The sequence below is a fragment of the Salvelinus sp. IW2-2015 genome, linkage group LG22 (genome assembly GCF_002910315.2).
Source record: "Salvelinus sp. IW2-2015 linkage group LG22, ASM291031v2, whole genome shotgun sequence".
NCBI classification, from domain to species: domain Eukaryota; kingdom Metazoa; phylum Chordata; class Actinopteri; order Salmoniformes; family Salmonidae; genus Salvelinus; species Salvelinus sp. IW2-2015.
Window position 1 is genome coordinate 9,453,355 of NC_036862.1, and position 24,761 is coordinate 9,478,115.

A 24,761-nucleotide genomic window follows, 5' to 3' on the forward strand; every position below is an offset into this window, starting at 1 on the left:
CTCTCTTCTCTTCTCGTCCGTCTCTCTCTTCTCTCTCTCTCTCTCTTCTCTCTCTCGCTCTCTCTGCTCTCTAACTCCTCACAATGCAGTTCATTTCAGATCACAAAACAAGTCAATTGTGGTGGTGATTCAGACGTCTCAGTGGGTGGGGCTGTGCTTTGTTGACAACATGTTTCAGGAGAGAAACATGTCAACTCTTTTCTCCACTCTCTAACCTCGACTCTGTGTTTGAAGCAGAACGTCTGTTGTCTCCTACACTGTCACTCATGGGCGTGTTCCACAGTAACGTTTTTCCCCCTTTTTTTGTCTGAAGAGGCAAGCCTTGTTGCTTAGCCAAGCAAGCCTGAATAAAGACGCGCATTTTTGTGAGAGCTCGCAGAAAATATGCAGCTGATGACAAGATGGTGAAGAGAGAGTCAGGCAGTTGTCTGATAGCCATCAACTATATTCTGCTGGCTTAGCAGGGTGGTACACAACAACAAGATATTATTGTGATTATATCAATATTACTCATGGCATTGACAAGACATGGGAGAGGGAGTTGCATTATTTCATTAACTGCTAAGATAGTACAATGAGCTAGAAAGCCTGGGTTTTATCTCCTTAGACAGATATTTCAGTGGAGCTGGTGGGAGGAGCTATAGGAGGCCAGGCTCTTTGTTTATGGCTGGAATGGAATCAATGGAACGGAGTCCAACGGTGGTTTTCATACGTTTTGATCTGTTTCATACCCGCTCCATTTATTCCATTTCAGCCATTACACGAGCCCATCCTCTATAGCTCCTCCCACCAGCCTCCACTGGTAGAATTACTGTAGCTGTCAAACTTATACACACACACCCACACATGTGGTCAAGCTAGGCAACCAACAAATGCATAACATTGCTAAAACTGTCAAACTATAGGCCAGTGCCTGCACACACAACCACACACAGTGTGACATGAACCTCTTGAGGCAGATGGGAGACAACTCGCTTCCCCCACCCTTGAGGGGCTGAGCGGTCTACAATGGCAAAGACTCTATTGTTCATTAAGAGTGGCCCACACTCTCTATTGTCGCTGACAGTTTGGGGCCATCATTGACCATTCAACCACTGGATATTGCTTTTCCTTCATCACTCTCCCATTTCTGTTTTTCCTCCCATTCTCTCTGCTCCCCCAATCTGTCACATACACATTCCCACCTGTAATTAACGCACAACTCTCTCTCCACTTTCACCTCATCCATTCATACAGCTACTCTCTCAGAAACCTCAGCCATCCGCACAGCTACTCTCTCAGAACTCAGCCCACCCGCACAGCTACTTCTCTCAGAAACCTCATCCATCGCAAGCTACTCTCTCAGAAACCTCATCCATCCACAACAGCTACTCTCTCAGAAACCCTCATCCATCCACACAGCTACTCTCTTCCAGAAACCTCATCATCCACACAAGCTACTCCTCCAGAACTCATCCATCCACACAAGCTACTCTCTCAGAAACCTCATCCATCGCCACAGCTACTCTTCTCAGAAACCCCTCAATTTCCATCCACACAGCTACTCTCTCAGAAACCTCAATCCTATCCCATCACAGCTACTCTCTCAAGAAACCTCTCCATTCACACAGCTACTCTCTCAGAAACCTCATTCCTTTCACACAGCTACTCTCTCAGAAACCTCATCCATTCCACACAGCTATCTCTCAGCAACCTTTCATCCATTTCGCACAGCTACTCTTCAGAAACCTCATCCATCCGCCACAGCTACTCTCTCAGAAAACCTCATCCATCCACACAGTCCTCTCTCAGGAAACCTCATATCATCCGACAACAGCTACTCTCTCAGAAACTCATCCATTCATACAGCTTACTCTCTCAGAAACCTCATTCCACCCGCACAGCTACTCTCTCACGAAACCTGATCCATCCACCACAGCTACTTCTCTTCGAAAGCTCATCCATTCATACAGGCTACTCTTCTCAGAAAACCTCATCCATTCCGCACAAGCTACTCTTCTCAGAAACCTCATCCATTTCATACAGGCTACTCTCTTTCAGAAACCAAAAGACCCGTAGCCTATATTTCTTTACTTTGTGTGGCCTTCAACCATAGCAATGAATTGCCTGCATCACCCCCTCTACAAACAGGCTCTAGCGTTGATTAGTTCTATGTAGGTCGGGCCTCTTTAGGTCAGGCAGTAGCAGTTGTTGCATAGTCCAAGAGGAGACAGCACAGCTGGGGCAGAAGCTTTGTCATGACCAGCACAAAGGAAGGATTGAGGTGGGCTATTTCGACTCCCTTCGTTACATTCAGCCTGTAACAAAGCCCCGTTCCTTCTCTGTCAGCCAGCCGGCTACAGCCAATCACAAGGAACCAGCTCTGGCCTGTCTGCTGTGCCAGCAACCACAGAGGTGTATTCTGTTGGTTGCCAGGTCTGGTGATGTTTGTGATAAAATGGCAGGTGTCTCTGTTGGCGTGAGATTCACTTGGGTCAGATATCCCCAATTTAGCACAGCAGAGGAACGCTGTTCAAAGATTCCTTAAAAGAAGTAAGATAATGACTGGATTCATTCTCTTTCTCTGGCCCGTCTCCGAAGCCTGACCACGAGACCGCCACGTTTTCCCCTTTTTCGGCGTCGCCCAGGGTCGCCGGCTGGGATCAGATCCATTGTATTGTGTGGAAGGCAAAACACTGGATCCGTTTCGGGAAAGTCATATTCCTGGTAGGAACGATGGTGAGTTGACGTTAATCGTATATTCAGTAGTTCCTCCCGACTGTATGTAATGAAACCTAAGATTACCCGGGGTACCGATGTAAGAAATAACACGTAAAAAAACAAAATACTGCATATTTTCCAAGGAACGCGAAGCGAGGCTGCCATCTCTATCGGCGCCGGAAGTTGATCAAGTTCTTCAGACAGTCTCCACCCGCGGCAAGGACATTAGGAGATTTAGACCTTTGCTTCTAACCTCATTCTGCAACGAGGGATATCTCCATGGCAACCATAAACGCTAAGTGTCATTGTTGTGAGTGTGCAATCACAGGAGACTGTGTGCACGGGGCCCAATGTTGTCCAATCCAAAAAGGCATCTAAACAATACAGTTCTGTTCTCAAGGAAGTAGTTGAATAAAAGGTGTTGTGTTTTTACTTTCCATCCACAGAAACGACTGCAGCGCTGTTCGCCACCCATTGGTTCCCTGAATCTGTGTGCCCTCGATGTGAGTCGAACAACGGAGAGCTGCCGATGAGCTGCGCAGCCGCAGTCCCACTTCACTCTCCTCTCCTCCAGCAGAGACACAAGGCCAGAAGTGACAGACATCTTCCTTTTCCTGCTACACCTGCTGGGGTGGGGAGGGAAGAGGAGGGAGGGGGGGGAGGGGAGAGGGCTCTGTTGCTTGGGGAGCTGTCACTTTCATTCCGATCACCAAGGCAACCGGGTGTGCAGCGCAGTCCCACAAAACCCGCTTTGTTTTGGGAGTTGGGGTGGAGTACGAGGGGCGTGTTGTCTCCTGCTTTGTACCTCGAGAACACCGTACACACGTATACACACCCAAGCATGCATGCGCACCAGTGGAGGCTGCTGAGGGGAGGACGGCTCATAATAATGGTTGGAACGGAGCATATGGAATGGCATCAAACACATGAAACCATGTGTTTGATGTATTTGATACCATTCCACTAATTCCACACCAGCCATTACCACAAGCCCGTCCTCCCAAATGAAGGCACCACCAACCTCCTGTGATCGAACACATTCAGTCGCTCTCTGTCTCCCTCTCTCTCAGCTCTCTAATATATCACAATTCTTCCAATATCATCCCATCCGCTCAATTCAGATCACAAAGCAAGTCAATTGTGGTGGGGATTCAGACGTCTCAGTGGGTGGGGCTGTGCTTTGTGACAACATGTTTCAGGAGAGAACATGTCAACTCTTTTCTCCACTCTCTAACTCGACTCTGTTGTTGAAGCCAGAACGTCTGTTGTCTCCTACACTGTCACTCATGGCGTGTTCCACAGTAACGTTTTTCCCCCCTCTTTTTGTCTGAAGAGGCAAGCCTTGTTGCTTAGCCAAGCAAGCCTGAATAAAGACCGCGCATTTTTGTGATGAGCTCGCAGAAAATATGCAGCTGATGACAAGATGTGAAGAGAGAGTCAGGCAGTTGTCTGATAGCCATCAACTATATTCTGCTGGCTTCAGCAGGGTGGTACACAACAACAAGATATATTGTGATTATATCAAATCATACTCATGGCATTGACAAGACATGGAGAGGGAGTTGCATTATTTCATTAACTGCTAAGATAGTACAATGAGCTAGAAAGCCTGGGTTTGTATCTCCTTAGACAGCATATTTCAGTGGAGGCTGGTGGGAGGAGCTATAGGAGGCCAGGCTCTTTGTTATGGCTGGAATGGAATCAATGGAACGGAGTCCAACGTGGTTTTCATACGTTTTGATCTGTTTCATACCCGCTCCATTTATTCCATTTCAGCCATTACAACGAGCCCATCCTCCTATAGCTCCTCCCACCAGCCTCCACTGGTAGAATTACTGTAGCTGTCAAACTTATACAACACACCCACACATGTGGTCAAGCTAGCAACCAAACAAATGCATAACATGCTAAAACTGATCAAACTATAGGCCAGTGCCTGCACACACACCACACACAGTGTGACATGAACCTCTTGAGGCAGATGGGAGACCAACTCGCTTCCCCCACCCTTGAGGGGCTGAGCGGTCACAATGGCAAAGACTCTATTGTCATTAAGAGTGGCCCACCACTCTCTATTGTCGCTGACAGTTTGGGGCCATCATTGACCATTCAAACCACTGGATATTGCTTTCCTTCATCACTCTCCCATTCTGTTTTTCCCTCCCATTCTCTCTGCTCCCCCAATCTGTCACATACACATTCCCACCTGTAATTAACGCACAACTCTCTCCTTCCACTTTCACCTCATCCATTCATACAGCTACTCTCTCAGAAACCTCAGCCATCCGCACAGCTACTCTCTCAGAAACCTCAGCCACCCGCACAGCTACTCTCTCAGAAACCTCATCCATCCGCACAGCTACTCTCTCAGAAACCTCATCCATCCACACAGCTACTCTCTCAGAAACCTCATCCATCCACACAGCTACTCTCTCAGAATAGCCTCATCCATTCCACACAGCTACTCTCTCAGAAAACCTCATCCATCCACACAGCTACTCTCCTCAGAAACCTCATCCATTTCACACAAGCTACTCTCTCAGAAACCTCATCCATTCACACAGCTACTCTCTCAAAACCTCATCCATCCACACAGCTACTCTCTCAGAAACCTCATCCACCCGCACAGCTACTCTCTCAGAAACCTCATCCATCCACACAGCTACTCTCTCAGAAACCTCATCCATTCATACAGCTACTCTCTCAGAAACCTCATCCATCCGCACAGCTACTCTCTCAGAAACCTCATCCATTCATACAGCTACTCTCTCAGAAACAAAAGACCCGTAGCCATAATTTCTTTACTTGTGCCTTCAACCATAGAAATGAATATGCCTGCATCAACCCCCTCTAACAAACAGGCTCTAGCGTTGATTAGTTCTATGTAGGTCTGGGCCTCTTTAGGTCAGGCAGTAGCAGTTGTTGCATAGTCCCAGAGAGGAGACAGCACAGCTGGGGCAGAGCTTTGTCATGCCAGCACAAAGGAAGGATTGAGGTGGGCTATTTTCGACTCCCTTCGTACATAATCAGCCTGTAACAAAAGCCCCCGTCCTTCTCTGTCAGCCAGCCCGGCTACAGCCAATCACAGGACAGCTCTGGCCTGTCTGCTGTGCCAGCAACCACAGAGGTGTATTCTGATTGGTTGCCAGGTCTGATGATGTTGTGATTGGCAGGTGTCCTGTGGCGTGAGATTCACTGGGTCAGATATCCCCAATTTAGACACAGAAGAGGAACCTGTTCAAAGATTCTTAAAAGAAAGTAAGATAATGACTGGATTCACTGTCCCCTGCATTCTTTTACTGGAGAGAATATTGTTGCAGGACTTTTTTTTAACCATGTTTCATGACATACAATTTCAGCTGGAGATGATGCACCCGTTTGGTTTTTATTCAAGCATTTTTAAGAAAACATTGCTATTTTTTGACTCTATGGTGTGAGTTATCAGACTGACTGGCTGTGGTGCCGCAGGGGGAGTCTGGGGGGGATATGAGTAACCGTGTGATAAAACTCAGCGGGCGGAAACAGATTACTGCCTCTCTTCCCTTAACCTTTCCCTGCACACTTAGCCACAGTTCTCATTTCCAGAAGTAAACACAGACTTAGGCCTGTTAGATCAATGGAGGTTATGCAGGGAATGGATTATCGGGGGTTGTTTGATAGTGAGAGTGTAGGGGGTTGATGACAATCATATTTCACCATGCAGGCAGCAGGCTGGCAGGATGCTCCCACTCCCGGCACAATTGATCTGTGGGATATATTGATGGAGGCCGGTCCCAGTGAGCTCTTTTATTATATCTGATTAAAAAGCTGGAGCACATGGAACCGACGAAGGTACACCACCTCAGAGACTGAAGACAGCAGGGAGAGAGAGAGTGAGTGAGAGAGATGCAAAATGGGATAGCTGCAAAGGGTCGGAGGGAAGAGGAGAGGAATGCATCTGGGTATATACGTCTGCAGGTAGCTACAATGTCCTGCACTCCGCTATGGATGTGGCTCTTAGATTGATTAGCCATGCCTTTCTTGGCTGGGCAGGGTGATTGATGTGGCCTGATGCAGGCAGTGGCAGAGGTGAGTGAAGCCTCTGGGTTAGTTACACAAGGCTGCTGGGTGATGGAGTGGACCTGGAAGCGTACAGAATGTCCAGCAGTCTATCTCGCCAAACTGACTACATCACAAACATAGCTGTCATATACAGTCAAGCAAGGCCACCTTGATAATGCCAGAAAACCATTAAAATCAAAACAATAACCCAGTGAAGATAATGTGGATGATGAGGCTGATAAGTAGTAGTTTAATCCTCCTCATTATAATCCTCCCTGTGCTCCTGTGTGTGCTGCCCGCCTGTGACGTGACAGCCCCATGGTGGCATGGTAGACCGTGCAGTGATCGCTTAGGCACTGACTGGCACCGAGGAATTATTCAGCCAGTGGGCCGTTTGTTGGCGTTCACGGTGACGTCACACATGATGGAAAACAAAACAAAGCCAGTGGGATTAAGGGGACCTCCTCTGCACCCACGGTGACGCTGGACACCCTGTCACCAGCCTGTGATCCCTCACTGGGACTACTGCGACTGCTGCTGTTACTACTGGCGCCACTGTCACTACTGCTGCTCAACAAAGACCCTCCACATTCTAGGCTGACATGCACACATGCACTGAATACAACTAGGTAGCATTGACTCAACATCAGCCAAGTGCTGTGGAGTTCATTATATTGTATTAAAATGAAGATGTGTGTATTGCTATTAAAGTGTATTGCTATTAAAATGAGAATTGTTGCTTTTAAAGCTGCACCAGTGAAGGCTGCGGAGGGGAGAACGGCTCATAATAATGGCTGGAACGGCGCAAATGGAACGGCATCAAACCATGTATTTGATACCATTCCACCTATTCCGCTCCAGCCATTACCACGAGCCCGTCCTCCCCAACTAAGGTGCCACCAACCTCTTGTGAGCTGTACATGTATGCCAATGGCATAAAGTTGGCAGTGGTGGATATGGGAGAATTTTCTATGTTTTCTAAAGGTAATCAATGACAGAAATCATTAACAGTTCAAGGCAAAACTATCTCAACCCAATGAAACTGGCCTGTCTCTAGGTGTGAGTTCACCGAGTTTAACAATAAAATACAGTCAAAATAGTGGTATCCTTCCACCACTAGCCTTAAAATGCCCCTTCCCATATCTAACTACTCCCCTGAACAGCATCACTTCCTAGAATAAAACAGCCTGGAACATGGCTGACCAGAAGTGAAAAGAGAGAGGGCAATCTAGAGAATGACAACATAACTTCATATCAACAGTGAAGCTCTCGGTTAAGCGGCATGGCACATCAAACTATGCATTCATCCCAATATTTCTGACATTCAGTCAGAATCAACATCAATAATTGTATTTAGATTACATACTGAATTAACTGAATAACTGAATTAAACCACAGACGGTAATAAAGATTCACCTAGAAAATAGACCGTAAATTAAAACAAACACAAAACTCATTTCACCCAAACGTGTTGGATATGCAATATTGCGGGTTTTCATCCTTCAGTCAAAAAGCTTAGAGCCTAAGCGGCTTGGAAGGGAGAAATCAGTGATGTTGATAATGCTTTGGTGGGGGGGCTGGAGGGTTTGGCTAGGTATTAAATCCTGAAAACTGCAATCATGGCAGAGGATTAAGACAAAGCTTCAATATGGTGCCACGCTCCAGCGATATGGAGGGCCAGGGGAAGATCAGTGAGCGGTTGGTCGGGACAAACTAAACGTGGAGGGAGTCCACGTTTAGGAACAAACGATAAGACGGGGGGGACTGTCTCTCACTTAAAAGGAGAGTTCTTTATTCTTCCACCATCACCTTTGAACCCCATTAAACTGTCCCTGTGGTGGGTGCCCTAAGGGCATCCTAAGGGATGGGGTGTCACAGGGGCAAACAATTTGTAGGTGGTAACCTGTAGGTGGGTTCATGGGTCAAAGACATGTTAAGGCTGTGGTCTTTATGAACCATGTGTTAATAAGCATTTGTATCTCCAAAATTTGAAGCAAAATTGTCCTCATATTAAAGGGGGGAAGAGACGCCACCACCGTTCTCTTGACCTACTTACAGTCTCTGGAGACAGTAGACAGCTTCCAAAAACTGGAGAGGTGACCCAGAACAAGTAAGCTCATCACCTGGATGATAATTGGACTGGAAAACACCTAGCTATCTTCTTGTATTCCTTAGTCGGCAGCTAACATATGAAAGTGAACAAGCATATAGCGCCTTGGGGCACTTTGCCATTTAATAGTTTTTTATTTTTTATTTTACCTTTATTTAACTAGGCAAGTCAGTTTTAAGAACAAATTCTTATTTACAATGACGGCCAAACCCAGACAATGCTGAGCCAATTGTGCGCCACCCTATGGGACTCACAATCACGGCCAGTTGTGATACAGCCTGGAATCGAACCAGGGTGTTTGTAGTGACGCCTCAAGCACTGAGATGCATTGCCTTATACCGCTGTGCCACTCAGGAGCCTATCTGAAGGCATTAAATGAGAAATATTGACATTGACTTTCTTAATCAGTTTCCAGCATTTCTCAAACGTCAATATCACATACAGCATGAGTGGGAAAAGCCTGACTAACCTGTACCCCCGCACATTGACTCGGTACCGGCACCCACTGTATATAGCCTCATCCCTGTATATAGCCTCGTTATTGTTATTCGATTGTATTACTTTAAAAAAAAAATGTGACTTGTTTATTTAGTAAATATTTTCTTAACTCTATTTCTTGAACTGCATTGTTGGTTAAGGGCTTGTAAGTAAGCATTTCACGGTAAAGGTCAACACCTGTTGTATTCGGCGCATGTGACAAATAACATTTGATTTGATCAGTTCCAATTGCGCTCCGGGTGCGAAGGCTAATGTCTTAATATCTTTATTCCACTTGTGATCCCCAAAGAAAGAGTAATGGATGACCTGAGTGGCTGCAGCATCCTTAACCTTCTCTCCCTATAGGCCCAGACACCTGCAGGTATGAGCAAAGACGCTGTCATAGAGATCTTTTTTCTAATTTACGTTTTTTCAGCCCTTGTAAAATGGAGCAGCGCGCCTCCACTCTGTCGACGCAAGGTCGCAGTAATATATGGCCGCTACTTTCCAGTAAACATTGCAGCGGCCTATATTTGGAAGGGGCTGTATCTAATAAATCTTGGCTTCTATAATAATGAATGTTGCCTGTCTCGGCCCAATACTGCTGTGGCCGACTAATTGGTTGGGAATGAAATGCTGGTGAGGCACTATCCCAGGGTGAATTGAGGGAGCGCGTCTTGTGCGGTGGGACAGAGTCTCAAGCACTACACAGCCATTCCTTCTGGCTTGACTCTACTTTTCCCCCCATCATTCCCCACGGCACCCACTATGCCCAGCGCCTCCCTCCGTGCCCCCCTCCGAGACGGGACATCGCAGCAGGTGGACCTTTTGATTTGTCACCCAGGAAGAGCCGCCCGGTGCTCATTTGCATACAGATGCCTCCTTCAGTGCAGAGGAAGGACCCCCCCCTGCACTCCACCAAGACGACAGAAAGGGGCCCTTACAGCCATCTCTTTCTTTAGCCCCCTTTCACTCTCTTCCTCCCTCTTTCTGTGGTCCTTTTCACTCTCTATCTCAACGAGGCCGTTCTCAACATAAGATCGCTAGTTACTGCCAATTCCAATAAGGGAGGAGGGTTTGGGATGTTTGGGAGGGTCGAGGGTGATGGGGCTCTCGCACCTTGCATCTGCTCTAGCTGGCTGGAGTATGGGGTCTTCAGTCCCAGGGAGAGGAGATACAACAGAGATGGCCTGTTCTGTTGACAGGGCTAGCAGTAGAAGGATATACAGGGAATTACAATGCTCTTCTAACAAGGAGCCCAACATCTGAAACTGATTGCACCTTCTCCCATTTCACATGTGCAGACAATAATCCCATTGAGTGCAATAGAGATATAACATGTACAGTGATTGTTTCGTCTCATAATTTCAATGTATCCCTTCCTGCCTGTGTTGTTCAGAGCAAATTCTCATCGAGCACACAAGCTGCTTCACTGACAGGCTGGGCACACAGCTGAGGTGCATCTCATGTGTCTAGCTGTGCAAAAACGCCATGTCATGAGGGAATTAAGAGTTTAGGCAAATACAATTTCACCTTTAACTAACCCTTTAATCCTGTATCTGTGGTGAACTTGACTCTGTGTTCACTCGCATGTCCCTATGTGATCCACGGCTGCATGAGCACTGACAGAGGCCATGTCTGTTACCCAGTGGAATCAGGTTCCAGATACAACACGTCTGGGAAAGGGGAAGCCTCTTTGAGGGGCAGAGGTGAATAAATAAATACATATAGGAGACTCCTGAAATAAGGTCATTTATATTGAAAGATCTCTAAAATACAGCGTCTTTGATTGAAATACAGCAGTGGTCAACGAGCACTCACCAGGGTAGAAGTCTTTGGATTTGGACAGCTTGATGGTGGCMCCGGTCTCTTTCTGTAGCTGGACGATGGTCTGTCCTCCCTTGCCGATGATGGAGCCGGCCGCATAGCTGGGGATCAGCACCTTCAGGAAGTACTCACCTTCCTCTGCAGGCAGGAAACGGAAAAAGAAAGTCAGAATGTAATACACTCAGGTGATCAATCTACCTGTACTAAAATCGCACGGCCACTATCATCCATCTCTGTTTTGCACCCTCTTTCTCCCCCTCAACCTATCCATTAATCTTTCAGGCATCCTTAAACTCCACAGAAAATCATCTAAGGGAATGATTAGATTATCATTCCATAACAACTATCCTCTTTCTAGGCATTTACAGCTGTAAATCATTTCGCGAATTGTTTTAATCTAATTTTCACAGAAGAACCTACTCTTCGTCATCCTCTTGGCAGACCGTTATTAATAAAGGGCTATGGGATTTGTTAAATCTAATCGAATAGATGTAATGCTTTTGGAAACACAGTCACACATTGCATAACCATATTCCCATATATACACCATCTACTGCTACAGTCTGGTTTCCATAAATGTTCCTTACACTTTGGCCAGTTTCAAAACTAGTGTATACATAACAGAGAAAACTTTGACATTGCTCTCAGCTCCTGTTCTTCCGCCCACCCTTCTTGGATATAGGACAAAACATGAAGGCACACAGGCTACTGTAGTAGGAACACAACTGAAACATCAAAAGCTTGAAGACATGAAGGCGTTGCTTCAAAGCGGGCAGATGGGGGTTTAGCAGCAGAGAGGAAACAAAGCCCCCCCCCCCCGGAACAAAAGTACCTTTGTTTTGTAGGGCGATAGCTACCTGCTGAAGCGTCCACATGCTTCCCATCCAGAACAGTTCAGAACAGTTCCTACATATATTATAACAACATTGTGACATTTTTGTTCATTTTGGCATTTTTTTTTTTTTTGCTGTTCGTTCACACAACATTCTTTCTCGAGGCAAGCCGAAGTTCAAAAGCCGAAGTCTATGCCCCTTGGTCGGTGATTGGTCAACAATAGGGATTCTTCAATGAAGGGTTTGTTGCCATTCAACGATAGACTCGTTTTCAAGCACATTTTTTCACTTGAGAAATACTGCACCAAACATTCTAGTTAGATGTAAAATTGCGCAACTAAGATCTCCTTGGCAAAAATGTCCAAATTAATGACAGATTTCTTGAATTCTGACTATTTTGAGGAAGTGTTTTACTGGCTACGGCATCTCAAGAAGCATCTCTAGTTTTTCAAGCAAAGGTCTTTTCAAGCGGTCGAGCACACTTGCATACCTAGGCGCCAGCTGAACTGAAGCATGTGGAAGCCTTAAGCCACCAACCAGCTGTAGCCTCTTCCCTGACTGAGACTTTAAGGTCTATAGCCTCTTCTCTGACTGAGACTTTAAGGTCTATAGCCTCTTCCCTGACTGAGACTTTAAGGTCTATAGCCTCTTCCCTGACTGAGACTTTAAGGTCTCTAGCCTCTTCCCTGACTGAAGACTTTAAGGTCTATAGCCTCTCCCTGACTGAGACTTTAAGGTTTCTATAGCCTCTTCCCTGACTGAGACTTTAAAGTCTATAGCCTCTTCCCTGACTGAGACTTTAAGGTCTATAGCCTCTTCCTCTACTGAGACTTAAGGTCTATAGCCTCTTCCTCGACTGAGACTTAAGGTCTATAGCCTCTTCTCGACTGAGACTTTAAGGTCTATAGCCTCTTCCCTGACTGAGACTTTAAGGTCTATAGCCTCTTCCTCGACTGAGACTTTAAGGTTCTATAGCCTCCCTGACTGAGACTTTAAGGTCTATAGCCTCTCCCTGACTGAGACTTTAAGGTCTATAGCCTCTTCCTCGACTGAGACTTTAAGGTCTATGGCCTCTTCCTGACTGAGACTTTAAGGTCTATAGCCTCTTCCTCGACTGAGACTTTAAGGTCTATAGCCTTCCCTGACTGAGACTTTAAGGTCTATAGCCTCTTCCTCGACTAGACTTTAAGCGTCTATAGCCTCTTCCCTGACTGTGACACTTTAAGGTCTATAGCCTCTTCCCTGACTGAGCTTTAAGGTCTATAGCCTCTTCCTGACTGAGCCTTTAAGGTCTATAGCCTCTTCCTCGACTGAGAACTTTAGGCTCTATAGCCTCTTCCCTGACTGAGACTTTAAGGTCTCTATGCCTCTTCCTCGACTGAGACTTTAAGGTCTATAGCCTCTTCTCGACTGAGACTTTAAGGTCTATAGCATCTTCCCTGACTGAGACTTTAAGGTCTATAGCCTCTTCCTCGACTGAGACTTTAGGTCTATTATGCCTCTTCCCTGACTGAGACTTTAAGGTCTATAGCCTCTTCCCTGGCTGAGACTTTAAGGTCTCTATAGCCTCTTCCCTGACTGAGACTTTATGGTCTATAGCCTCTTCCTTGACGTAGATTTTAACCCTCAAACTACCGACTGGGGACATTCTGACTCCATAGGCATACTTTTGATCATAGTCCAAAGGTGGTTTTATTCAATTCTTAATTTTTTTCACCTAAAATAATACTTTCTGTACCACGTATTGTATGACCGTGTACAAAACCAAAACTACCTTATTTTTGTGAATATAAAAATCTGCCATTGGTATACCAAGTCTGCCAATGGTCTAAATACTTGATAGAACTGCAATACAGAACTCCGATATGTTCTGAATCTCTGTGTATTCTCTGAAAAGTCATTATTCTAGGGCAGGGCCCTCCAACCCTGTTCCTGGAGAGTTACCGTCCTGTAGGTTTTCGCATCAACACAAATGTAGCACACCTGATTCTAATTATGAGCTAGTAGATAAGATGAATCGAGTTAGTTACAACTGGTATTGGAATGAAAACCTCCAGGAGGGTAGCTCTCCAGGAACAGGGTTGGAGATCCCTGTTCTAGGGAAAATCTAAAAAACGATTTATTTGAATCCAGGTTTCTCCAGAGACATAATATTAAGCTGAGCAGCTCAAGACCCTGGTTCACCTGGAGAAGATTGACCCCAAGACCCCTAACATGTAAGAAGGGGTGTGTTATAAAGAGCCTCTGTTGGCTGTCATGGACAAAGTGTTTTTTTTATTTAGGTGGAGGGGGACCTGTTGAAGTGATCTTAACCTGAGATATGGATATGGAGCACCTTATGTACTTGCCTATGTTCATAACTGGTTATAACTAGGTACGACCGTGTACAAAATCAAAATTACCTTAGATATATGCTTAGTCGCAGTCAAAATGGCTCATAAAAGTATGTCAGTGGTATCAATGCTTGGTAGAATTGTAATGCAGAAACCAGTTAGCTCCCCTCTGAATGTATATATAGGGAAAGGGTGATACCTAGTCAGTTGTACAACTGAATGTATTCAACTGAATGTGTATTCCACATTTAACCCAGCCCCTCTGAATCAGAGCAGTGCGGAGGGCTGCCTTAATCGACATCCACGTCTTCGGCGCACAAAGAACAGTGGGTTAACTGCCTTGCTCAGGGGTAGAACGACAGATTTTTACCATGTCAGCTCGGGGATACAATCCAGCAACCTTTCGGTTACTGGCCCAACGCTCCTACCCGCCAGGCTACCTGCCGGGTGTAGCCTGGCGGTGCTGTATTGTATATAGTGTTGTATTGGTGTGTACTCTCCGAAAAATAGTTATTCTACAGAAAATGTTATATAAATACCAGAATTAATTTAATACCCTCCAATACTCTATATGTGCAACTTGTTATGGTATTTTGGTTGCTATAACATTTGTTTTGAAGTGACTTTAAGGATTTGGGTATGCTTTTTTAAGCATCCTGCCATAGACCCTTCCACTCCCATTGTTTCACTAGCAGTGATGCTAATGCTGGCTGTGGGGTACGTAAATAAAGCAAACTAAGCCATATGTCTCTCAGGATCAATGAGTGAATTCCTTTCTGTCACAAAAATGTAGCATATTTCAAATTTTGGTGTACTGCCCCTTTCAATGACAGACATTTTTACCACAAATATGACACAATTAATATTTACATAACTGAATGATATTACAATCAAATTATGGTAAATCAGCTTTTTAGTGTTAATGTGGATGTGTATAAGGGATTTTTGTCTTATTTTCGTTTGACAGAATATGCTTATTAACCATAGCTAAAATCGTAGCTAAAATAACAGTCTGTTTATATATTTTTTTAATTATCTGATAACATTACATGTCTAATGATGTTTTGAAAATAATTAAGCTGACCCAAGGTGGTAATTCACGTATGTAAAAAATGTTGGTAGTTTGAGGGTTAAGGTGAAAATGTATCCCAGTGTCTCAACCAATCGCCTGGGTCCTCTCCTCCTCTCCTAATATTCCACCACAATTAATCCAGGTTGCCTCCCCCAAGGCGGCAGATAGAAATAGGATTATTATTAAGAGGGCATGGTTTTGTGTCACTTCACGACACACATGCACTGTTGATGGAACAAGGTACAATACCTGTTCTATACTAATGCAACAGCAATCAATCCACTGTGCGAGATGTGGAGAAGGGGGTGGGGGGTCATGAGTTATGACACCGATTATAATGATGGCTACCCTCACACTTTGACTTGAGATGCAATAAAATAGCGACACCTCTTACATGTGTATTGATGACTTCCTAGCATGTATTCAGGAGTGTCTCGTATTTCTAACCAAGAACACTGAGTACCTCATAGAGTGTTGGTGACGGTGATGGTGAGAGGGGTGCAGGCAGGCAGACAGAATAGGTTTTGGTCTGGCTGGGGGAATCATCAGCTAATTGAGAGAGTTCATTATCTTTCATCGAAAAACTCACTGGTCCTGCTATAATCTCATTAATCGATGCACCCCCACTTGTTGTGTTTTGTGTGTGCGTGCGTGTGTGCAGAGAGTCTGTGTTTGTTAGAAATAGTGTTTTCTAAGCACTGCTTTTCTCCTCGACATGCTCCAAATCATAAAATTGCACCATTGGCACCGTCTGGGACCTGGTCTGTTGAACCCACCCAAGGGCGATGGAGAGAGAGTGCTTTACACAAGGAGGAAATACGATACTTTCCATTCTAACTGGGAGTAAGGTCATAGCGATGAAATCATACATTGAACTGGGACGGACCTTTGTGTTTTAAAGCAAGTTATAGCATTGTTTTCTCCCGCACAGCACTGCCTGACAGTGAGCCTGCCTGCGCTGAGTATAAGAAGCAGCAGAACTGCCTGTGTTCTGCATTGACCCAGATTCCAAATAAAGCCAAGACTGACCTCATTTTGATTGGGGTAGGTCTACTTTTAACCAGCCTCAATTAATAAGGGAATTGATAAGTAGTATCAAACACAAACGGGTTCTGCTGCTGCACATGAACCCTGATACACACTACACAACACAAGTAGACACACACAAATACAACAAATACACAGACAGACAGGTGGACATACATACATACTGTATATCCATGTAAACATCTCATAAACAGTAAACACACACCTTTCATACACAGTGGGTCACTTTTATACATGACAATTATGTTCCAATTGTCTCTGTTTTAATCATTTTTTTATACAGATCTGACTGTATCATGGCGAGTCCCAGTCGTTCAGATGATAATCCTGCATGCAGCCCTTACTAATCAAGCATGATGACCGTGCACAGTTGCTCGGCTACTCCTGTCTAGACAATCAGCACGCATTCCACATCGATCTCTGATAGGGAACATAAAACCACTCGCCCTAACCCGGTCAGATTTATTTCCTCGACGGTGTCAGAAAATCACCAAGGAAGGCTAGGGCAGAACATCCTTAGATTGAATTAGTACGTTTGGTGAGAAGAGGCTTTCGGCTGAACTGTTGGTTTGAAATATTTAGCTGATACGTCCCAGTGAGGACTGTGGATGGATTGATATAAATGAGCGTGGACCTGACAGAGATGTGATCTGCCCTGAGCAGATATTAGGCATCAGGATTGTAGTTCCTGTAGTTCCTTGTTTTCTTTCCTCTTACACAACACAGACAGGGACAGATCCCAGCAGTTCAAGTTTCTGGAGGAACACAGTCATTTCCTCTTACTTGTCAGTGCATAAGACTTGAAGATATACTTCAGGATTTTTGCAACGAGGCCCTTTATCTACTTCCCCAGAGTCAGATAAACTTGTGGATACCATTTTTATGTCTATGCGAGCAGGTTTAAGAAAGTTGCTAACTAGTGCTAGCGCAATTGCTAACTAGCGTCAGTGCAATGAATGGAAGTCTATGGGTATCTGCTAGCACGCTAGTTAGCATTGGCTTGCGAATCTCTCACTTCCTTCTTACTGAACACAGAGACATAAACATGGTATCCACAAGTTTGTCTGACTCTGGGGAAGTAGATAAAGGGCCTCATTGCCAAAATCCTGAAGTGCCCTTTTAAATGGAGGAAAATCAGTCACCTATTGTGTGTGCGTGTTTTTATGTCTGTTTGTGTGTGCATGCATGTACGTGCACTCGGGCTCCCGAGTGGCGCAGCAGTCTAAGGCACTGCATCTCAGTGCTAGAGGCATCACTACAGACCCTGGTTTGATTCCAGGCTGTATCACAACCAGGCCGTGATTGGGAGTCCCATAGTGCGGCGCACAATTGGTCCAGCGTCATCCTGGTTAGGGTTTGGCCGGGGTAGGCCGTCATTGTAAATAAGAATTTGTTCTTAACTGCCTAGTTAAATAAAGGTAAAATAAAAAAACATTTTGCTTCCAACTCACCACTCCCTATGTGTTCTACTGGGAAAACAACAAAGTGAGCCAGCTAGGTCAGAATACATCCCGCATGTCTTACTCCTAGTATCCTTGGCATTGGATCAGTGTCATTTGTTCAAGAGTGTGCGTGTGTGTGTGTCATTATGTGTGTATGTAAGGGGTAGCTACAATAAATAATGAATAGGCATCTGACATAATAAACTAGTTGGTAAACACAGCAATCTGTTGCTAGGGGCTCCCAGGAGTCCTGGAGCCCAGAATAGGCTCCATCAGCCTGGACGGTTCAAATCTGGGGATCTGGTGTCGGGGGCTGGGTGGGCCTCTGGGCTAGGCTAAAGCATTGGGGTGTTATAAAAATGCAGTTCACTTAAGCTGGGTGAGTTTGTGTGGAGGAGCGGGGCTTAGTCTCACCCTCCACTCCTTTTGTTCAAGTTAAATCTCCACACCAGTTAGTGGACAACCACCTGTCTTGGTTCTATATGGGGCTACTCTAAGTCATGAAACCTAGAACATAAATAAGACAAAATAAAAATTATTTCACATCTGTAGCCATTCTGTTGTCGCAGGGTGTTTTCAAGGTCACCAGTGAATCTGTATGAACTTCTTGGTGGCTGTCCTCTGTTCCTTATGTAGCCAGATGCATAATGTGTTTCGGTTGGGTTTAACCAGCGTATAGTCTTTTCAAAATGTCCCCCCTTCTAGTGTCCACATTTGAGCCTTTCCGGACACGGCTATCTGAACTATGCTAATGCCCATGCTGACCGGCACTCCATCTCCAGTGTATTTGAGTGTGTGAAAGTCGCCATGCATTGTTCGTCAAGCACGGCTGTTTCGAGAGGGGGCTTGATCTTCCCCTCTGCATCGCTCTTTTCATCGCTCTCATCCATATTCATCGTGAGACCTCTCCTCCACTCGGCAGCGGGCTGGAGGAGACAGGCGACTTCAGTGTCCAATTGTAAGCCACCATTTCGAGAGCATCACCCGCCCCAACCGAAACCCCGCCCTATACAATGGGATTTTTTATTTTTTATTTGACGCAGTGCTTTTAAAAATGAACAGATGATGAATAAGAAGAAGCAGCGCCCCCTTCATGTTCATGGTTATGGATGGGGATCGATGGGCAGACACGGCTGCATGCGGTTGCTGGGGGTAGGTAGTGAATGGCAGCTGGTGATTGATGAGGTGGGTGGGTAGGTGGAGAAGAGGGAGCAGTCGTGATGGGCTGAAGGAGAACCATGATTAGCATGGATGGAGAGAAAGAGAGCGCCGTGCTGCCTAGAAACGCTCAGTTGAAAAACAGCCATGCCGCAGAGAAGTGGGAGGACACGCAGTGTTTCGGCTACAACAGCCCGAGCTGACACACACTGGGTGGCTATGAGATTGGCAGGCGATAGGCCGGGACAACGCTTATATTTGCCCTTTGTTCATAGTGCTCCTTCACCATCATTGACAAATCAATTTCCAAATGTTTATGCAAAGCCTTTATAAAAACCAGCTCTGCTATCTTTTGGGCTTTTTCACTCTGTGAAAGTGTGACGCATTCTCCTCAGCACCAATGGATAGATCCGGGGGAAGGTAAGTCAGCTCAGCTCCGGAGGGGAAAGCAACACAAAACACTAGCGATGCGATCGCTAATATCAAAGGCCCTGTCCTATAGACCGATGGCTCAGTGCTCTGTATGGTATCTGCCAGATGGGGGTGGGGGGTGGGGGGGTTTGGAGAATAACTACTCGTCTGGGTCCTCATTGTCCTCGCCCCCCCCCCTCTGTTCCCCCTCCACCCTCCCCGGACTTATTCAGTCTCCTCACATCATTTGGCAAGGGCATTAGAAGGCCTCCTCACCACTGTCCACTGAAGCCACTTTGGTGCCAGTCCATCCATTTACGAAATGACTTCAACATATCTTATTATAGTGGATGGTAAAAATAAATAAAACCAAGGGAGTCAGTGATTTTTTCCCCTTGATAAGAATGTCACCTTATGTAACATATAATCATGATTTAGAGCCTCTATAGGTTACAGCACAATGCACTCTCATCCCATCTCTTCTGCAGTATGACCGAGACAGAGATGAACATTCAGAAGAGTAGACAATATTTAGAGAACACAACATTCATTGAGGTTGAACTATGTCTAATCCACTTTATCATCATTCCCAATCAATACCCCCTTTAACAATTTCATGCAAAAGGAGTGAAGGTGATCATGTTAATTATGAAATTATAAACAACCAATTGAATATACACAATATATCCAATAGATATGCAAATATTATAAATATGATAACTTGTTAAATTCCACAAATATGAATAGCATGGCAAAATAAGCATGGCAGTTTAACATGAAAATGGATGCTATGGACTTAATTATATAAAACTTAAACATATGCCTATATTTTTTTGCAGATGATATGCTTATAATCCAAGCTACCATGATAGTCCATATACATAAGATGCTCATGAATTGAGATATCTTTAGCTCAATAAAATAGGCCGAAAATGTGAAATCAGATTTAAAGGTTTTCCAAAATAGTTTCAGAAAAGATTGGGTTATTGTAGTCTGCAGACTATTTTTGCCTTTCTTTAGGAACTATTCATATCACTGTCAAACTGCTATAACAATATTGTAATTTAGTAAGCGAATAGCAAAAGAAAGWAGAATAARAACAAAATCAAAMMGTCTCTCTTACCATGTGCCTCAGAGTGTGATTCCTGGTGAGGGAATACAATGCCTTCAGTTTCAAAAAGGGGCTGCAGGAAGGCCACTATACAGGAAGAGGAAGCACATTGTGTGTGTGTGGCAAAACTAATGTTATCACAAATAATTATGAGGTACTGTGCTCCCCTGTAACTGGCTTCAATGTCCTGAAGTCTACAACTGGTTCTGTTTAACCACAAACAACCTGCACATGAGGCCTGTTGATGTAGGTATTGGGCTCCAATATGGACAGGCCTCTAGCTAGCCTACATACAGTATAAATGGTTGCTCTTATACACACCTAGATGTGTATAAGAGACAGGTGTGGTAGTTACTGCACTCTAGCTGTTCTCATAATCACAGACATTTAATTTGGTCAAATGGATGAGATGTGTGTGTAGGTAATGTCTCCCAAGAGCGCTGCATGGTTTTTAGATATGTGCAGCTGAGTATCGATTCCTTTTAACAAAGCTGTCTCACTTCATTTCTTTGGCAGCGTTTGATCATCGTAATGCATTGTGGGAAATTACTTTTTTGGCTCACTATATAGCTATTTCTGGTTGTAAACAATATCATGATATTGTTATGTGTGTGGTAGGTAGGCGCACCACACTAAAATTAATATTCTAAAATATATTTTGTTCACCTTCAAAAATGTTTTGTAGGCCTATCAAAAGTCCACGAAGACAGGATAAGTAAATACTAATGGTATAGTAATAATGCCAGTAGAGGATGATAATCCTTGGTGCATGACAGCATGTAAACAAAAACCAAATGGTGATTACCTACGGTGACATCCATCTTTGATCCAACTAGTGAACATAATTATGATTGGAATGTATTCAATGGCAATGTAGCCTTTCTTTTAATGCGAGTTGCAGTATTTTTAATGCTACAATGACAATGATGCATAAGCAGTGAATGCATAATAGCAGATGACAATGTTGCACTGAAATGGCGACATATACTGTAAACTCCTGTATTAAGGCCTACTACCAATGGTGTCTGCATGAATGTTACTGTCTTCTTGAGCAATTGCACGCAAAGAGACTAGAGTAGTCTAGCCTATGTGACAGATTATCGACTATCACGCGATTACCCGTCACAAAGCAAGGGATGTGAGCGCGATCAACAATGGAATGTTTTTCAGTTGTTTGTAGTTTCGAGACTGTGTTGTTATTTTGGACATCCACAATTTCCTTTGCGTAAAACTCAAAATGGGTGAAATAAAATATGAATGAAATAACCCTTTTAGGTTCAACATAGCACCTTTTTTTTCTACGAGTTGTACATGAGACCTGAGGGTTCCCTCCAAATCAGCACCCTCTCACTCACCCCCTTCATTGCACTCATTCCATCAACACAAAGGATTTCCCTTATTTTGTAAATAGATGCAATGAAAAAAGACTACAACAAGATGCAATATATTTCAAATGTTGCTTTATACATCACTAAATAACACTAGTTTTAGTGTTGTGTTGAGCCATGCTACACATCAAGATGATAATCAGATAATCAACCTGCCATCCTTTCCTTTTTTCGGTGCTACCCCAGTGTGCGCATAAGGATAACCTGGATTCACACATTCGAAATAATCCCTCGCATCCCCATCTTTTACTTACCTCCCGTGTTTGTGCGTTTAGTGCTGCTAGCCTCGGTTGGGGTCTCCAGTGGTCTTTTACGCGAATCAGGGGGATCCGACTCCATGTGCGGCTGTTGATTGTGATGGTGAGGATTCAAGAAAACCCCGTTTTGTTGTACTGCCCCGCCGGCCATCATTTTTAAAGTAGGTTGGGTGAAAATGCGTTTATCCCTTTATGCAACGTAGCCTATTGAAAAAAAATGTCTTTAAATAGACGAAGCGATTCAAGAATCGAAAATGCGTATAGTCTTGCGAATGAAATATCTTGCGCGTTATCCTCGCCCTTTCAGAGAACACCGAGATGCTACGATGAGTATGGGCTATGTGTTCTAACCGAAGAAGACGATGCTTGCGCTGCGTATGGAACGTAACCTCAACAAAAATCCAATGAACCGATAAATTATGTCCCGCTCCAGATACTATAAGCGTGTTGTAGAAAGTAGGCTAATTTAATCTTCCATTAATTTCTTCATATGTGTGTTATTTCATTCCACTGCAATAAAGCGCGTATTCCTATCAAGCAATGCAGAACGACCTCCTCCTCTCTGTATTGCAGCTAGGCAATGGTCAACAAAATAAAAGATCAAAACAAAAATATACAGACGACAGAGGTTAAATAAATAAAGGGAAAGGAAAGGTGTTGAAATACAAATATGGTCTTCTATCCGGTCCTCCTTTCGTGCACGAAGACACCCTGCAGTTCGATGTTGGAGGGCAAGAGGTGGGTTTTCAGGAGGGTCCAAAGGGGAGAGAATGCCGAGAATGGATACAAAGCTAGAGTGAGATGCGATTTGTTTGTAGTCTCTCAGGAAAGATGCTGCTATCTTGCGTTTAGAGCATCCCTTCGCTTACTGACTGTAGGAGCGCAGGGTATCGGGGTGACGTCATGAGGATCAGAATAAATCCCTGTCAAATGTTGAGAAAACGAGCCGCCCCTCTCGAAACGCGATTGGATGAACTGATTTTCTCCGGCAAACAGAGTATAAAATAAATGTCACATGATAAAAAAAGAGGAGGTGTCGGGGACAACTAGGTCAATGCTAGAAGGGATACAGATTTGGTCAAATTAACGTCAAAAGTTGATTCTTTTTTTTTTGCATTTTAGCTAACCCTAACTCTTTTCCTAAACTTAACCTAATTATCCTAACCTGCTACGTAAGTTCTAACTTGCTATGAAAAGTCAAATCTGACAAAAGCTGTATCCCATCTAGTGAAAACCGGACAACTAACCGAGGGTCGATGCACAGGAAGATGTACAGGAAGATGTAAATCTAGGCTGATTTGGAGCCGTAACTTCTAACGGCGCTCCACAGTGCCTCATTCACTAGAATTCTTATCGTGCACATTTTATGAAAATAAAAACAGCCACGATGAAGTGGCTTAGACATAGAATACTATTATTATTATTATTAATATTGCCTATTAGGGTAGGCCTAATTATTATGTTATTCGCCTATGTTATAGTGTAGACCTACAGCCTATAATTGCCATAACAGGGTTGACTAAATAGTTATACATAATTACACCCCTTAACAGATTCTAAAATAAACCTTTTTCAAAAACTGCTATACCTATAGGAAAGGAAACTTGGAATATATAGTAGGCTACTACCTGTGTGGAATCCAGCCATCTCCGTGTGGAAGAAACCAAATGGCGGGATCCTCCGTGCGCGCGAACTCTCCGAGCCGGTCTTTACTGCCTCTCTCACACACAAACACACTTGCCGGCACACACCCTCTCTCACTGTCCAGTCTAAGACAGATGCTGAGCGCCCCTCGTGCTCCTCTAGATTCTCGTCAAGGTGACATTGCGTCGACCGTGGCCTACACACAAGCAGGGATCTCACACGATTTCACATGGCTGTGAAATTCTAAGCGGTGAGACATCTCGGTTTTTGTCTTCGAGAATACGCCGCTTGATGTGTGGAAAGACGTGACAAATCCAAGGCAGATGTATGACACTTTATTGGACCGTCGGAGTTCGGATAAGAAACAATTGCGCAGCATTCAGTCCATGGTGTGGACCTATAATGTCCAGCTATCTTTTTAGTGGTTGCCTGCTACAGTAATATGGAAAATGTGAAGTAGCTGAGCCCATAAGCTATTTTTACAATGAGGAATACTAAGAACATTATTTGGGTTTTATAAAGCAGGATGTATAGCAGCTAACAGATGTAGCGTAGACTATTATGAAGCTTATCTGGGTGTACATTTCCTAGATTGCCTAATAGAAAATGTAGGATACTATTTGTACCTGTTGATAGTAAGGCTGTTTATTCGGCCGATGCACTGCACAACATATGATATACATGTATGATATGATATATGACAAGGTTTCTATTGGTTCCTCATCTCAGGGGCGGACCGGGACCATAAATCGGCTCCGGCATTTCTACACACTGGACAATTCCCCCCACTTGAAGCCCACAAACCGGCCCATTTTTGACGCCCCCACACCTTTTATTTATTTTTAAAATTATTTTTATTTCACCTTTATTTAACCAGGTAGGCTAGTTGAGAACAAGTTCTCATTTGCAA

The 24,761-nt window shown here is 44.3% G+C and overlaps 1 protein-coding gene across 4 annotated transcripts in view; it reads right to left on the reverse strand.

Annotated features, from left to right (window-relative positions):
- LOC111949383 (RNA-binding protein Nova-1-like) overlaps nucleotides 1-23,982 on the reverse strand; it is a 65,264-nt gene extending 41,282 nt beyond the window's left edge. The window contains exons 1-3 of one of the 4 annotated variants that reach the window (XM_023966492.2): nucleotides 23,836-23,982; nucleotides 20,575-20,649; nucleotides 11,150-11,293 (exon numbers count right to left, since the gene is read on the reverse strand). In XM_023966492.2, the coding sequence (XP_023822260.1) occupies nucleotides 11,150-11,293; nucleotides 20,575-20,649; nucleotides 23,836-23,854 (238 nt within the window). In that variant the 5' untranslated portion in view covers nucleotides 23,855-23,982. Of the gene's footprint in view, nucleotides 1-11,149; nucleotides 11,294-20,574; nucleotides 20,650-22,204; nucleotides 23,149-23,835 lie in introns of those variants that run through there. The other 3 variants (XM_023966489.2, XM_023966493.2, XM_023966490.2) reach the window with 3 other exon arrangements.
- Nucleotides 23,983-24,761: the final 779 nt, after the last annotated feature.